The sequence below is a fragment of the Vulpes lagopus genome, chromosome 23, assembly GCF_018345385.1.
Source record: "Vulpes lagopus strain Blue_001 chromosome 23, ASM1834538v1, whole genome shotgun sequence".
Taxonomy (NCBI): domain Eukaryota; kingdom Metazoa; phylum Chordata; class Mammalia; order Carnivora; family Canidae; genus Vulpes; species Vulpes lagopus.
In genome coordinates this window covers 20741063-20756662 of record NC_054846.1, presented here as the reverse complement: position 1 = coordinate 20756662, position 15600 = coordinate 20741063, and the positions used below count along the sequence as shown (strand labels likewise).

Sequence of the window (15600 nt, the reverse complement as noted above, 5' to 3'; positions counted from 1 at the left end):
AGTGGGTCTCAAATTTGAATACGTATGTGAATCACCTGACGGAAGTGTAGAATCAGTAAGTCTATGGAGGGGCCTGATATTCTGTATTTCTAACAATTTCCTAGGTGATGCTGGTTCTTCTGGTCTGGCACCATGCTATGGGTGGTAAAGATTTAGAATTAGCACTTTGTTGTTTCTCATGAGAATAGGAAAAACATGGAAGAAAACCAGTTTTGCAAAGTTTAGAGTTGCAAAGGAACACCTTTCCAAGTGTCTCAATGTGAATATATATAAAAGAATAAGACAGTTCCTTTTTTAAAGATTTTTTATTTATTCATTTGAGAGAGAGAGCAGGGAGGGTCAGAGGGAGAGGGAGAGGGAGAAGACAACTCCCTGCAGAGCAGGAGGATTGATGGGGGGCTTGATGCGGTGCTCAATCCCAGGACCCAGGGATCATGACTCCATTCGAAGGCAGATGCTTAACTGCTTGACCGACTGAACCACTGAGGCGCCCTAAGAATAAGACAGTTCTTACATCACCTTCCACCATTAAGCAGATGGTTGATTAAGAGAACCTATAGAATTATTGCTTCTTCTGAAACCCCTTAATGAGTCAGGATTTTATAAGTGAGTATTACTTATGGTTTATTTACCTTGGTTTACAATAACATGAATTTAAAATATAAGCCCCTAACAAAAATTTCAGAATGAATCTCTTTACTTTTTATAAAAAATACAAAAGATTTCTAACACTCTCAATCAGAAGAGCAGGCCTACTCAGACAGGATTTATCCTGTGCTTCTGTATGGATATACAGAATATTTCTCATTTATTGATTTACTTATTCATTATTAATTTAATATCATAAAATTAAAAATATTAATAATCTCATTACCTAGAGACATTCACTGGGTTGGCTTTAGCTAATCACAAAAAGTCATCACATGGGATATGTTACAACTTCTTTTTTTTTTTTTTTTAAGATTTTATTTATTTATTCTTGAGAGAGAGGGAGAGGCAGAGACACAGGCAGAGGGAGAAGCAGGCTCCATGCTGGGAGCCCGACGTGGGACTCGATCCCAGGTCTCCAGGATCACGCCCTGGGTTGAAGGCAGGTGCCAAACCGCTGAGCCACCCGGGCTGCCCTACAACTCTTTTTAATTCAAGAAAGTATCTAAAACCTTTATGCCTCTACTCAAAACCAGACAAAGTGGTTCTGGTTTTCTAAGGTTTCTAAAAAAAAAAAATCTTAAATTCCAGAAACAATGCTTTATGCATTAAAGAATGTTGGACAGGGGATCCCTGGGTGGCGCAGCGGTTTGGCGCCTGCCTTTGGCCCAGGGCGCGATCCTGGAGACCCGGGATCGAATCCCACGTCGGGCTCCCGGTGCATGGAGCCTGCTTCTCCCTCTGCCTGTGTCTCTGCCTCTCTCTCTCTCTCTCTCTCTCTCTATCATAAATAAATAAAATTTAAAAAAAAAAAAAAAAGAATGTTGGACAATTTTTGGCACTAGTCCTTATTGTTTCATTGTCCAGTATAAGGTTTATAAAGTGTGTTTTTCTGATTTAAATTATGTTTGAGGACTATAGAAATAACTGTCAACAAATGGGTCTGATACATTCTTTATTATAAACCTAAATATCCTTTTGTGTAAGTTTCCTGCTTTGAAAGCTACCTTGGATTTTATTCAGGAGAGGTAGGGATCCTAAAGTTAAAAAGTAATTGTTTAAAAGATATCTTAGTATATCTACATTAAAACACCTAATTTTCCAGGCCAATAAAAATAAGAATGAAAAATGGGGAAACCTACTACAGGTATATACTCTAGATTTTTGTTTAGATGCCATGTAGTTGTGTATATGTAATAATTATGTACGCATATGATGGTCTGTTTCTAGGTGACACTAATAATTAAGTTCAAATTTCTTTGTTTTATTCCCTTTTCTGGTCCCTCTTTGCTTGTAAGAAACCTTATTCTTTTCAATGGAAGGAAGAAATATCACTAGAACAGAGAGTGAGTGGAGGAGAATGATTGGGAAGACCAAAACTCTTTGTCAGACTTTACCAATATATAACCAGAAAAATGAATTTCAACATTGACTTAATTCCCAGCTGGAGGAGAAAATAATCCTATCTTAGTGTCATGCTTACTTATGAGTCTGTTATTTATTTACCATGATTATAATTAATATAAAGAAAACAAGTTTCATTTAAAATGAATTTGATCATGCCTTAAAAAAATTTTGGAAGACTTGAGTTAATTTAGGCAATGGAGAGAAATATAGCAAGTATGTTTAGTTTTAAACTTATGATATAAAAGTATAACAACTAGATTTTAATGATATCCTTCCCCTAAATAGTCTGTATATTCCTAATATCTTTACTCAGCACAGAAAAGAAACAAACACTCTCTTAAAACTCCATATTCTTATTTATTCATTCAACAGACTATTTTCCATATGCTACACATTTTCCTAGCTCCTGGGGGACACAAAAGAAGACAGGGAAACATTTGTCTTCATGGAGTTTATAGTTCAGAAAAAGCATTTGAGAAAGTTTCTAGTGTTTTCCTAACTACTATGAATATAAGTAATTGAAGGAGATAAAATATTTTGGTGGCTTAAATGTCATCTTCTAAAACATCCTTCAGTCCTAAACTAATTGCTTCCTTGTCTGTATTCTTGTGTTACTTCATATGCACCTATATCATAACAAAAGTTACACTGCATTATACTTTTGTGTTCGAATGTCTGCCCCATGGTATCTCCATGAGGATTGGAACCCTGTTTTGTTTATGTCTTACCCCATGAAGAGCATAGTACTTGCCTGAGTGAGTGACTGACTAGTCTTGAGGAGGATTGAATATGTCAGAAAGCTTTCATTTCAATTGGGATAGGAAAGGAGATAGGGGAACCCATTCATTAAGAGAAGTGAAGTTCTGGGGATCCCTGGGTGGCACAGCAGTTTAGCGCCTGCCTTTGGCCCAGGATGCCATCCTGGAGACCCGGGATCGAGTCCCACGTCGGGCTCCCGGTGCATGGAGCCTGCTTCTCCCTCTGCCTGTGTCTCTGCCTCTCTCTCTCTCTCTCTCTCTCTCTCTCTGTGTGACTATCATAAATAAATTTTTTAAAAAAATTTTTGAAAAAAAAGAGAAGTGAAGTTCTGTAAGAGATTATTATCCTTGAGGCACCTGGCTGGCTCAGTCAGTAAATCATGGGACTCTTGATTTCAGGGTCATGAGTTCAAGTCCCATATTGAAAAAGAAAGAAAATTACTTAAAAAAAACAAAGATGGGCTGTCATTCATGTAAACTTTCAACTAATTGATCCCCAATAGAATAACAGTTTAAAGAAAGAGAGGATTTCTTTAACATGCTAAGTGAGGAATGTCAGTTGGCCACTTCATTAAAGAAAAAAAGGATTATTTTCCTGCTATTTAAATAAAAACTTAAGGGAATCGTGTTCATATATGATAGCCACATAGTTCTATATAAACTAGAGTAAACAAGCCCAAGTGTGAAATAATTACATCCACAGATAGATAAGCATTTACTAAACTTTAGGCAAAAAAACTTAGAATCCACCCCCCCATCCGAGTTTCCACATATTTGAATGTTTGGTGAGAAATAGTCAAAGCATCTAATTAGAGGATCAGCAGGGAAACAAGAGGCAGATGCACTGCCCTGAAGAATTGTACTTCACTAATGGGTCATTAATTGTCATATCCTTGTTCCTTTTCCTAGTGCACATGAATCAGTGTCCTTACACTTTGCCTCAAATGGGCAGCATCTTCTGGTAGTTGTTATTTAACAGGTCACTTACGTTCTTGATCTAAATGGTGTCCTCTCCTCTTTAAATTCATCTGCTCAGGCATAAACCATATTGTCAAGTAGTGTATGAGCTACGTACCTGCATATTTTGCATCATATATAGCATGTAATATATATATACATATATATATCTTTATGTATGTATATATACATATATATGTATATAAGATATATATGTATATGTATATATATGTATATATATATTACAATTTATTTTAGAGAGGGAGAGAGTGAGCACGGGGTTGGGGGGCAGCTGGAGGGGCAGAGAGAGAGAGAGAGAGAGAAAATCTCCAACAGATTCCCTGATGAAGTGATGAGCCTGATGCAGGGCTTAATGCAGGTCTCGATCTCAAGACCCCAAGATCATGACCTGAGCTGAAACCAAGAATTGGACACTTAACCAACTGAGCCACTCAGACGCCCCAACATGTAATATATTTTTGACACGCTCTACTTTAGAATCTCCTCTTGAATGAGTCAGAAAGAGGGAGGATAAGTGAGTAATCAGTAGAAATTGGATAAACAGAATTTCCATTACCAGTAAAATACCTGTTCACTGAATGCCATAGCCTGTAACAGAAGAGTTTCATAGCCTTTGAAAAATGGTTCTTCTGATGATCAAAAATGCCACCACTGTTTCACAAAGTAAGAATTTTATCAAGGAAGACCTAGAGCCAACCTGGGTTATTCAATAACATAAAAGGAAAGCGAAGTCAATGCCCCCACCTTCCTTGGCATACCCATTTCACTCTTTCTCCACTTCAACCCCTCTTTCTCTTACCCCCAGAAGGATGACCTTGGGGAACACATGGAAATTATTCATTAATGTTGTCTGAGTGAAAATATGCTCAGTTCATAGAATGCCTTGAGAACCTTTCACATAAATTGACAGATGTAATTCTTCTAGATTTAAATAAGAGGTCGAATAAATTTAAGGGAGTTTTCTGAATTGTCCCATTAGTTGCAAAACACAGTACTTTCAACACAGAGGGAGACTCTTACTGGAGAGAGGAGCCAAAGAAGACACTGTATTTTGTTTTTTTGTTTTTTTTGTTTTTTTTTTTTGACACTGTATTTTGAATACAGTTTGGAGTCAGTGAAGAAACAGCCTGAAATCAGGCCCTAAATTATTATCACTTCATATTGCCAGAAAGACAACAAGATAACCTATCTCAAGAAACTGGAGTTTACAGGGCCAAATTATTTGCTTATCTCTGAAGGCTCTATCATTTACTTATTTTAGTGGCTTTGACCTATAATTATCACCTTCTTTGTTACGATACTTAAGGAGTCCAACTGCCTTGGCCATCCTAGTGGTGTTTGACCTAACTTAGTTTACATTCCTGAACTGGAAAGAGCCTTCTCACCACACTGTGGCCCAGGCAACAGTGACTGATAGAGAAGTGCCACTGTGCATGGTTTCTCTAAGATTAGGTAATGAGCAGTGGTGACCCTGCTTCCAGCCTCATCTCACTTGAAAGACAACCTCTTATTTCAAAAACAGTAAGCACTGTAAACATCTGTGAAGGCATCTCTCAGTGCTGGCAGTTGTAGAGCAAGTTAAAGTCTATGACTTTTTACTTAGCAGATACGATGTTTCTGTTTGCTAATAACATTCTTTTTCTTCATAGCAATACAAAATAAAAAATCTGAAAATGCATATGTATATGGATAATTTTTTGCATAAAGTGCTAAAATGTGGAGTCAATAGTATACACACACACACACACACACACACACACACCCCTTCCAGAAAAATCAATGTGAGATAGGTATTTCAGGAGAAATGTAAAATGAAACAAAAATGGATTCCCAAGGTATTTTAGGCTGCAACTGCTCATTTAGGTGAATGCCTTCAGCTCTGTAATATTACCAAATATACCAAAACAAGCAAAAACTATCTCAGATACTATTCCTAAAAATAGTAGGAAAAATGTTGATATGTCTTTAAGAATTTTAATTGCTAGAGATGTTTAGCTACTGAATGGAAAATATCAATTTAATTACAGTTTTAATCAATGAATTTTGATCATGTTACAGTTTCATATAATGTTTACCATGTTCTCTGGTTCAAAACTGGTTGGTTAGATTTTTCCTCACTGGTGTGGATTTTCCTTTCTCAGACAATTGTCTGTCTTTTTGAGTCACTTAAAATAAGTCTCCTTAGAAAGCAAAAGAAATGCTTTGCAAGCTGTAAGATCACGCAGTTTCTTTCTTTCTTTCTTTCTTTCTTTCTTTCTTTCTTTCTTTCTTTCTTCTTTTTCTTTCTCTTTCTTTCTTTCTCTTTCTTTCTTTCTTTCTTTCTTTCTTTCTTTCTTTCTTCCTTCCTTCCTTCCTTCCTTCCTTCCTTCCTTCCTTCCTTCCTTCCTTTCTCTCTCTCTCTCTCTCTTTCTTATTTCTTTTTGAAGATTTTATTTATGTATTTGAGAGAGAACAAGTAGGGAGAGGGACAGGAGGGCAGAGAGAAGCAGACTCCCCACTGAGCAGGGAGCCTGACACAGGACTCGATCTTAGGACCCTGCAATCATGACCTGAGCCGAAGTCAGATGCTTAACCAACAGAGCCACCCAGGCGCTCCAAGACCACTAAATTTCATTCTCATGTTGATTTTCAACCAAAATACACATTGAACTGTTGTCTTCTGATGCAGACCTCTAATGCCTGAGGAATGCAGAGCCACGGTACAACCTGCACAGGTGTTGACTTCGGAGTGTTCCCGACTCTGTCGGAATGGCTACTGTACCCCCACGGGCAAGTGCTGCTGCACCCCAGGATGGGAAGGGGACTTCTGCAGAATTGGTTAGTATTTCTGTTGTCCCCGGGAAAGACTGGACAGTCCTTGGGAACTCAAGAACTTAATGTTAGCTATTTCTTCTAGAATTATCTACTGTTCAAAATTTAGCCATTTATAATATTAACATGCTGTTTCTGAACTTGTCAATGAAATCTTTCCCATTTTCTTATTGTAAACAATTCACTTATATAAGTCAACATAAACATAAAAGAATTCAGTCCTTTCAAAAGGTCAAAAATGAAAACAGTACAACTCAATCCTCTGTACACGCTCCCAGTCCTAGGTTTGAGATTTCACACCAGCCAAGACCTAGTGTTTGGAAAGCCCCTCTCCAAGTGCCAGCATTTTCCAGACACCCCATAAAGGCCTTCCCTAACTTTACTGCTTGCTTTCTTGCTACAGTGCACTAAAAACAGGGTTTTTCAGGGGGTGTTATTAAATAAAAGGGGAAAATGCAATTATCTGGAGGCACATTATGAGATTTTTTAATTCTTTTTGCCACTCCCTTGTGAACCATCAACTAGGTGTGCAGCTGCTCAGAGACAGCAAAAGAGATTTATTCCAGGGTTACTCTATCCTTTTACCAGGGATTTCCTCAATTACATGCAATGATGTTTAAATTCTACTTAATGTGAAGAAAATTAGGTAAATTCAGATACCTGGTTTAAGATGTATGTGTTGAAAATGCATTTTTAGGAGAAATTTTTTTTTCTTTTATCTAGATGAGATGATGGGTGTTAGTTAAATCAATTATGGGAATCATTTCACAGCATATGTAAACTAAATCATCATTGTGTATGCCATTTATTTATCAGTAAAACTGGAAAAGATTGCCATAAGAATAAATGCACTTTTAATGCATTTTCAACAACCAGCATATACATATTCTTACACAAGAATTCGATCTCTGCTATATTCAATATTAAAGCTTCTCTTGCCAAAGAAAATTTGTTTCAAATTAATATTTAATATTAATATTTAATGCCTAAATGTTATATTTTCTTTATTCCAAACATATGTTTGTTCCAAAAATTATAATCACAACTTGTCTATATATTGTCTAACACAATGTAGCCAGCATTTAGTCACATACACAGTATACATTTTAAGCTTAAATTGCTTCGGCACAGATAACTTTACCTGGTTTATTAATACTATATATATCTCGGAGAGAGCTATCATAATTAAAGCTCTACAAAAATTAAGTAATTACAGCAGTTAAAACAAATACTTACCTTTTATTGACCCATTCTGTTTTCTTTTTTCCTTAGCTGACAAAAAAATGACAGTGTTCAAATGCAGAAATATTCTAATTCTTAATATCTTCCTTCTGCTCCTTAATGCCTGACAATACCTATTCTCTCTAGTTCTTTTATATAGTGTCCATTCTGTTGTACTTCTTACTTTGCATTTTGCCTGACCTCTTAAGTCACCTCAAGTTACCAAATAACAAAAAATTACTGAGTGCCTTCTGGTAATAGTATGTTTAAACTGAGAGTAAACAAGTTATTTTGAATATAGGTGGCATTATATATGCCATTTTAGATATTAATAATATCTATATGTGAAGCAAGAACTCTATTAATATACTGACATAGTTCATCTCCCAGAAGTTTTTTTAAATTGTCTAATTTTTCTCTTGCTTTTGTCTTTTCCATTTATCAGCCACAGACCCCTAGGTTTTGATAAATGCACTTAAAAAGGTTAAATAACCCTGTCTCCTGAATGTATAAAAAAATGTGTTCAAGGAATTTGATTCTGTCTACAGTGGCTACACATCCCAGTTTTATCCCATCACTAAAACACAATTAACTTATACAACCAATTTTATCTCTACATCTCATCTTAGTAGTAAATCTTTTTTTTTTTCTTAGAAACCATTTATTTACTTATTTTTTAGAGACAGGGTATGTGCAAGCAGGGGGAGGGGCAGAGGGAAAGAGAGAGAGAGAGAGAGAGAGAATCTTTGGCAGACTCCCCACCCAGCATGGAGCCTGAGGCAGGACTCAATCTCATGACCCTGAGATCACAACCTGAGCTGAAACCAAGAGTCAGAATTTAACTGACTGAGTTCCCCAGCAGTATATCTTTACATTTCCTACCTATATAGTAGTGGTAAGAAGCCTCATATGAAGAGATTCTGTGTGTAGAGTAACACTGAAAAGGATTGCTAAGAATGTCCTTCCCTGGCCAACTGCACTGACCCAAGAATGGGCTACAAAGTGTAATCAGAGATGAAGCAATGCACTGCACCCCCTGGGAGCAAAGGGAAAGGGGAATCCAAGGGAGTCCACATGGGAGATATCCCATCTAACCAAAATTGAGAACTGACTGTTCCTTTATACTGCACTGGAGATGCTGAAGCTGCTAGGTCTCCGTCTTAGGCCAGGCCCTTCCCAGATTTTAAGGTCTTACCCTGGAGGAATGGAAACAGAGAGTTACTTGGAAGGCCCTCTGTTGGAAATGGCCTAGTGGAACAGAGGCTTGAAAGACCTGAAATCTTCATTTTAAATAGAGTCGTTCTGCAAGGGATTGAAATTGTTTGCCATGATCTCTGCTTCCCTGCAAATGTCTCCCATTCTCTACTGAGTTCTAGCCCCCACATAACTAAGGCTCTGGAAACCTTCTTTCCTTCTTGGATTTATTATCTTTTGGATCATTTTGTGACTGGCTACCTGTTTCTTCCCCTTCCCTTACTCAGCAAATATTTGTTGGCCTCATACTTGGTATTCTGACATACAAAACGAAAGTGTGATTTTATTGATTTTTTTTTTCCTCCCAGCAAAATGTGAGCCAGCATGTCGTCATGGAGGTGTCTGTGTTAGACCGAACAAGTGCCTCTGTAAAAAAGGATATCTTGGTCCTCAGTGTGAACAAGTGGACAGAAACATCCGCCGAGTGACCAGGGCAGGTATTCTTGATCAGATCATTGACATGACATCTTATTTGCTGGATCTAACAAGTTACATTGTATAGTTTCTGTTTGGGACTGTTTGAATATTCCTTTCCAATGGGCATTTATTTTCTATCTTGTCATTAAAAAGAAAGACTGTTATCCTGCTACACACTTCCTGTGATTTCATTTTCTTTTCTTAATTTAAAAATAATTTCCAGAAATGTGCAGATCCTGTGTGTGTATGTTGGCACGTTTGTTCACATATGCACGTACACACGCACACTCACAACCCCTATACACGTGGTTGCATAACAGATGGGTTTTAAAAATACATATTTCCTTGTGTGGAGTAATTTACACAGAAATTCCATTGTAAATTGATAACGGAATTTTTATGTCACCAAAAGAGATTATTTGACTTCCCAGAAATTTTCTGTCTGTAATAACTAAAGTCAACTTTAATGGAGTTTTGAAACATTACTGTGCAATCTGATGGATCTAATAAAAAAGGCAATATTTTTATATTAAAGGATTGTAATGTGAGAAAATGTTTCAGAACTCCCTGATGAATTTCTAAATGGGTGATTTGATATAAAACTGTAATCTTCATTTGTATCGATGTATCCAATTACAGAATGTTACCCACATACCTTTTTATTGGCGGAAAAATCTGGTTACTCTAGTTTAATCTCAAGATTGTTTTCAAGTGTTTTATAATTAAATCATAACAGCATATTCTAAAATCAATCTTCCTAAAAGGTCTGCTTTTATTATATATTGTATCTAACAATAGGCACTGGGTTTATGTTACCTATTTATATTTTTTATTTTATTTTTATAATATAGACATCACCTAGATGAAACACCTTTGCCCTGTCCTGTAAAATACTAAAGTTACATTTTTCACCAACTTAATTGGAAAGAAGGGGAGTGAGAAAGCAAACAGTCTTTAATGTGCTGTGGATCTAATCTAGCAATGTATCCTTGTGCCAACATGTAATCATTAACGACGGATGAAAAAGCAAGAAAACAGCCAATCCTTATAAAATTCCAGCATTAAACATATGTAAAATGCTTTTCACCATAGCAAGACTGTCAGTGTATATGTGAATAGAATGTTGCAGATTTCACACTGAACGAAACCTCACTGGAGAAGAGCTCACTCATTTTTAACAAACCTTGGCTATGTAAGCTGTCACTTGTACAAATGTTTTAAATAATAATTCTTGCCAAATATGAGTTTTAATGTATATGTTCCTTTAGAACTCAATGAAAATCCTCTTTGGTTAATGTATGAAAAATTTCTGTAAGTGTTCTGTTCAGGTTTATATAGAAACGCCATATTCTGATTTAAAACAGCAAAAAAAGTCTGATAAACATTTTTCTTAATGATTTTTGAGGCCAGTTCTCCACATTTGGATTAGAACAATATTATAAGGCCTCTTTGCACTACTGAGAAAACATCTATTCTGACGTGCACACACCCGCTATAGGTTGTCCTTCTGTAAACATCTGTTTTTCCAGAATCTGAATTATAGACTAGTATAGATTATGCAGCACAGGCTGACTTCCCAAACCTGCTCCATACCTAGAGGAATATGAACCTCAATTAAAAAAGAATAAAATCGTGTAACCTGTATTTCTCTATTGTTTTAAAGCGAGAGATTTGCAATTAAAGCACAGTGAGCATTTATGTAGAAAGGTTGTTTAAGTACACTGCTCTTGTCTTCCATATATGATTACTTAAGTTTCAAGTGACCTCATGCCAAATGGAAATGGGTTGAGAAACCTTGCTTCAGTGCTTAGTGAACAATAGCCTGCATTAAAAAGTGCATGCATAATTTTGCACAATTTAGATTCAATTGACAGTCTATTCAAAGAAGTCTCAGGATTAAATGAGCATGGAGACCAAATTGCCCTCTTACCCCAGAAAAGGGGTGGTCCCTTCTAGTCACACTAACACTTCATTGGCCCAAGAGTGTGACAAATCTTGCCATGAACCTGCAGTAGCCTGCATCTGGAGGTTAATAGCAGTCTTTTGTCTCCATTGCTTTCTCTTCATAGCCCTTTTACTGAATTCCATCACAGAAAGTTTTACAATTAAAAATAAAATGTCCTGACAACCATTTTTGTAAATGGACCTTACCATCTAATCGTCCCTTATTCAACGTGGGTGACATTAACAAAATGTGAACTTCTGGTGAGGGAGCCAGCTGTCTAAATCTGTCAAATTGTGCAGTTTTATTACACATTCTCCTGTTCATAGTTTCACTGAAAACAATAAGGACCCTGCTGTATATTCAGCAAAATCTGAAAAATCCAAGGTTTCTTCTTACACACTTAATCTTTCCATCTCTTCCAAAAGAATCCTTCCAAAAGAAAAGGTGTTATAGTGCCATTCATCCTCCTATTTAAAAATATCTCTGTTCAGTTGACCAGGCCCAGACTTTTTACACAGACCATTCCCAGATGAAAGAGTTTCAAATGTCTTAGAAAAACATATGTACCCCAGGTGTCACAGCCTTTTCTATCATGAGTCATTAGAATAAAAGACCAAAATCTTCTAAAAGAGAAGATAGCAAGATCCATGGGTATTAAATCTGAGCAAAGACAGTCAAGTCGTTGGAGTCATTTCTTTCTGTTCTTGGGAGAGACATAAAGAGCAGTGGCTAATTGATGGCTACAAACTTTAAACCCTCTGATCATTAAAAAAAAAAAATCTTTTAACCTTTTTTTTTTTTCAATGAGATTTTTAACCTGTGTGACTGGAGAATTATCTTAAATGCTCCATGGTAGACAGGTTGGAATTGGTTTCAAGTATGAGCTAGGGAAAAGTTGATTGTTTTATCATGTGAATGGCAACATCTACTTGGTTCTTAAAGCACACAGTCAGAATGGAGAAAAATGTTTTTGTCATGAATGTGGATTTGCAAGATAAAGATAAAATAAAGAAATAGAAAATATATATATTATTACCCCTCTGTCCATACTGGAGCTTAACTTTGGGTGTCAATTTAATGTGAAAAGCTGTTACGGTAGTTATACCACTGCTTTTGCCAAACTCTTGTCCTGGTTAATAGAACCTTTTTTCTTGCCAGTTTTTAAGGTAGTGAGAAGAAAACTGAATCACTAAACTACAGAGAAGGGAAGGATTTAAAAAAAAAAAAAACTTGTGTGATGATAAAAAGTTCCATCCATACCTTTTCTTCTTGGAATTTTGTTTCAGTGTGGCTATTATAAAATATTTTTATCACAAAGAAGACTCAGAAGTCTTCTCAGATTAATGGACTATATTATAAAGAAAGAGCAGAGAACCCTACACTTACAACATATACACACAATCTAAATAGAAAACCATTCTCTTTTCCATTTATATATACTTCAAAGCAGGCACCTCTTCTCTTTTGATTTCTTTGAAAATGATCACATACCAATGAATTAATAACTTTAATATATTTCTTTTGATATTGCTTTTATTTCTGAATCATAAACTGTAACAGGCCTACCATGTGTAAGACATGAGGTTAGATGCTGCATCTAGGGTCTTTTAAAGTACACATTAACTTTAATTATTAATCTAACATTATTAACTCTGAAACAGAAAAGAGAAACCAAACCCAAAATTTTTAAGTGGAAAAATAAGGTATACAATAGGCAGATGTAGTTGGCTGATCAATAAGTTAAAGTTTCTGACATCTCTATAGAATGTTACCTACAGTATTTATCTCTAGCCCCCACCTCTGTCTCTGTCTCTTTCTTTTCACACCCATCTCCTATGTATCCTTCTTTCTTTCAACCTCTTCCTTCTCTACCATATTTCATAAACAGATATGTTCTCAGTACACCCATAATGAAGATGTTGTGGGGTAGGTTGCTATTGCTTTTGCTCATTATGACCTTTTCTTTTATTTTCCTAAGAAATACCCTCTTCCAGGGTCACATTTGCTCAGACTCTCTATCATGAAGAACAGTAGACAAATATGAAAATATTAGATTGATTATTACAGTTATTGAAAGAAAAAACCAAAAGCATAAATGACTACCAGCCTGGATGCTCCAGTTTGACTTGTATTCCATCATTCATATAGGAAAACAGAATATCCCAGTCAAGAGTTTGAGCTAACAATAGGAAAAGTTAGTAGCTATTTTCTCTTCAGGAATAGGAAATATTCCTATTTATTAGGAATAGTTCTGATAATACCTGAATCAGATATTATTCAGATCTCTATGTAATCTACTTTGAAAAGGATTATTCCAAATCTCTCCTTTCCCCACCTCTGGGATGAGGCTTGAACTTGCAGAGAAATTAGACCAAAGTTCTATGCCCAGAAAATGTACATATTTCTGTATTACCGGTAGGAAGTTAGTCAGCTCATTGTTGTGAATGCCGGCAGTACTTTCAGAAAGTTCTTCTTTAGAATATCTAAAGAAATACATTTACTATCATCGAAATGCTTCTAAGGTTTCCACCTTCTCTGACATTTCATGTATAGTAGAACCTAATAGTATTAATACATTAATGCATTCTATTCATAATACTGAGAAGTTGAATTGACAACCTTATGGGAAGTCAGGTGTTTCCCATATCTCATATTCATAGGACATTTTTGGACATGAATTTCACCAAGAACCATGTAGTAGCAAGGTAAATGATACAAAAGTACTATGGAATTTGGGAGGCTTGATTCCCTAGAACATGTTAAAGAAGACTATTAATTTGAAAGAAAGGAATCTAATTCAAAGAAAAAATTATCAAATCATTATCATCAGTAAGCATAGAAGAAATCTGAAAAGAAACTCTTGTGTCTTTCCTGGCTTTATCTGTGACTAACTTCGTCCAGTTTTAAAGAATTGTTCACTTTATCATTCTTCCAACATATGGGAACATAGTGTTCCTAGCTGTTCATTTTCCTCTGGGTTGTGGATAAATAGGACAATTTGTCCATAACCTTATTTACAAAAGATACCATAACAAATCCTTGCTTGAACTTCTGTTAAGAGGTGGAAAGCTATGGGAACAAGTAGTAAAAGCAGGTATGTGTTTGAGGGAGCTGAGTTAATACAGGTACTAGCTGGGACTTCTATAAATGTTCTTAGGAAGAGTAACATGCAAAGCCACTGGCTCAGATAATCCCTCTGAATTTGACTTAATCTGATGTATTTAACCCAGTTATTATAATATGCAGTTCTCTTTGATCAATCCTCTATTATTCAGCTATCATTCCACTTATTAATCCAACAAATATTTATTGAAGTGCCTAGGATGATTATGTGCTATAGAAAAGGCAAGGACATTTACTGTGGGGGATTGTGAGCCCAGTGGGTATGATGAACATGTTTGAAGCAAAAGACAATAATCACACCCAACCAGCTCCAATTCAGCTCAACTGTAGAATTCAGCAATAATAGTACAGATGGCCTAAAGTACATCTGTGTGTATCTGTACGTGTGCACACACCCATGTATATATATTTATCTATCTGTACAAACACTACATATGTATACACACTATCTATGTAATATATAATATATGTATAATGCATATAAATTCTAACAAGTGTATTTGTGTTATCTTTAAAATAGAACGATTGTATCTTGAAGTGGTAAATGCAGAGAATTGGTTTTTATTGTTGATCTGTGGATTTAATGATTTTTAGGTGAAAAGGATGTTTAAGTGTACAATTTCTTTTCTTAATTTAATATATTTATGTAAATGCATGCCTGAAATTTGGTTAGATTGGCCGTGTTTTGTGTCCTTTAACATGATCAAATGTATTAAACTTTATCTTATGACCTGATGTACATGTGCTATTCTAAATTTCTTTTTTATTTTAGTATTTAAAAGTTTCTCCTAAATATTCATATTGTTATATAAATGCTTATTTTAAATATTCTATACTCAAATGACTTCTTCAAAATATTCTTGCTTTTTGTCACTTTTCATGTTCTAATTTTAAAATGTTATTCCCCAAAGTATATGCCAATGTTAAGGGTCAGTTATTGCATATATATGACCATATCAAAATATTTAAACATGGTCAATAAGCTATTTTGAGCGTAAATTTTAAATCTGCCAATATTCTTTAGAAAGCAAAATTATT

At 35.6% G+C, this 15600-nt stretch overlaps 1 protein-coding gene across 3 annotated transcripts in view; it reads left to right on the top strand.

Moving 5' to 3' along the window:
- The window catches only part of LOC121480912 (hedgehog interacting protein), a 92281-nt gene extending 76984 nt beyond the window's left edge, over positions 1-15297 (top strand). Inside the window, exons 12-14 of one of the 3 annotated variants that reach the window (XM_041737815.1) lie at positions 6460-6608; positions 9386-9510; positions 10346-15297. In XM_041737815.1, coding sequence (XP_041593749.1) covers positions 6460-6608; positions 9386-9510; positions 10346-10360 — 289 coding nt within the window. In that variant the 3' untranslated portion in view covers positions 10361-15297. Of the gene's footprint in view, positions 1-6459; positions 6609-9385 lie in introns of all 3 variants that reach the window. The other 2 variants (XM_041737814.1, XM_041737813.1) reach the window with 2 other exon arrangements.
- Positions 15298-15600: the final 303 nt, after the last annotated feature.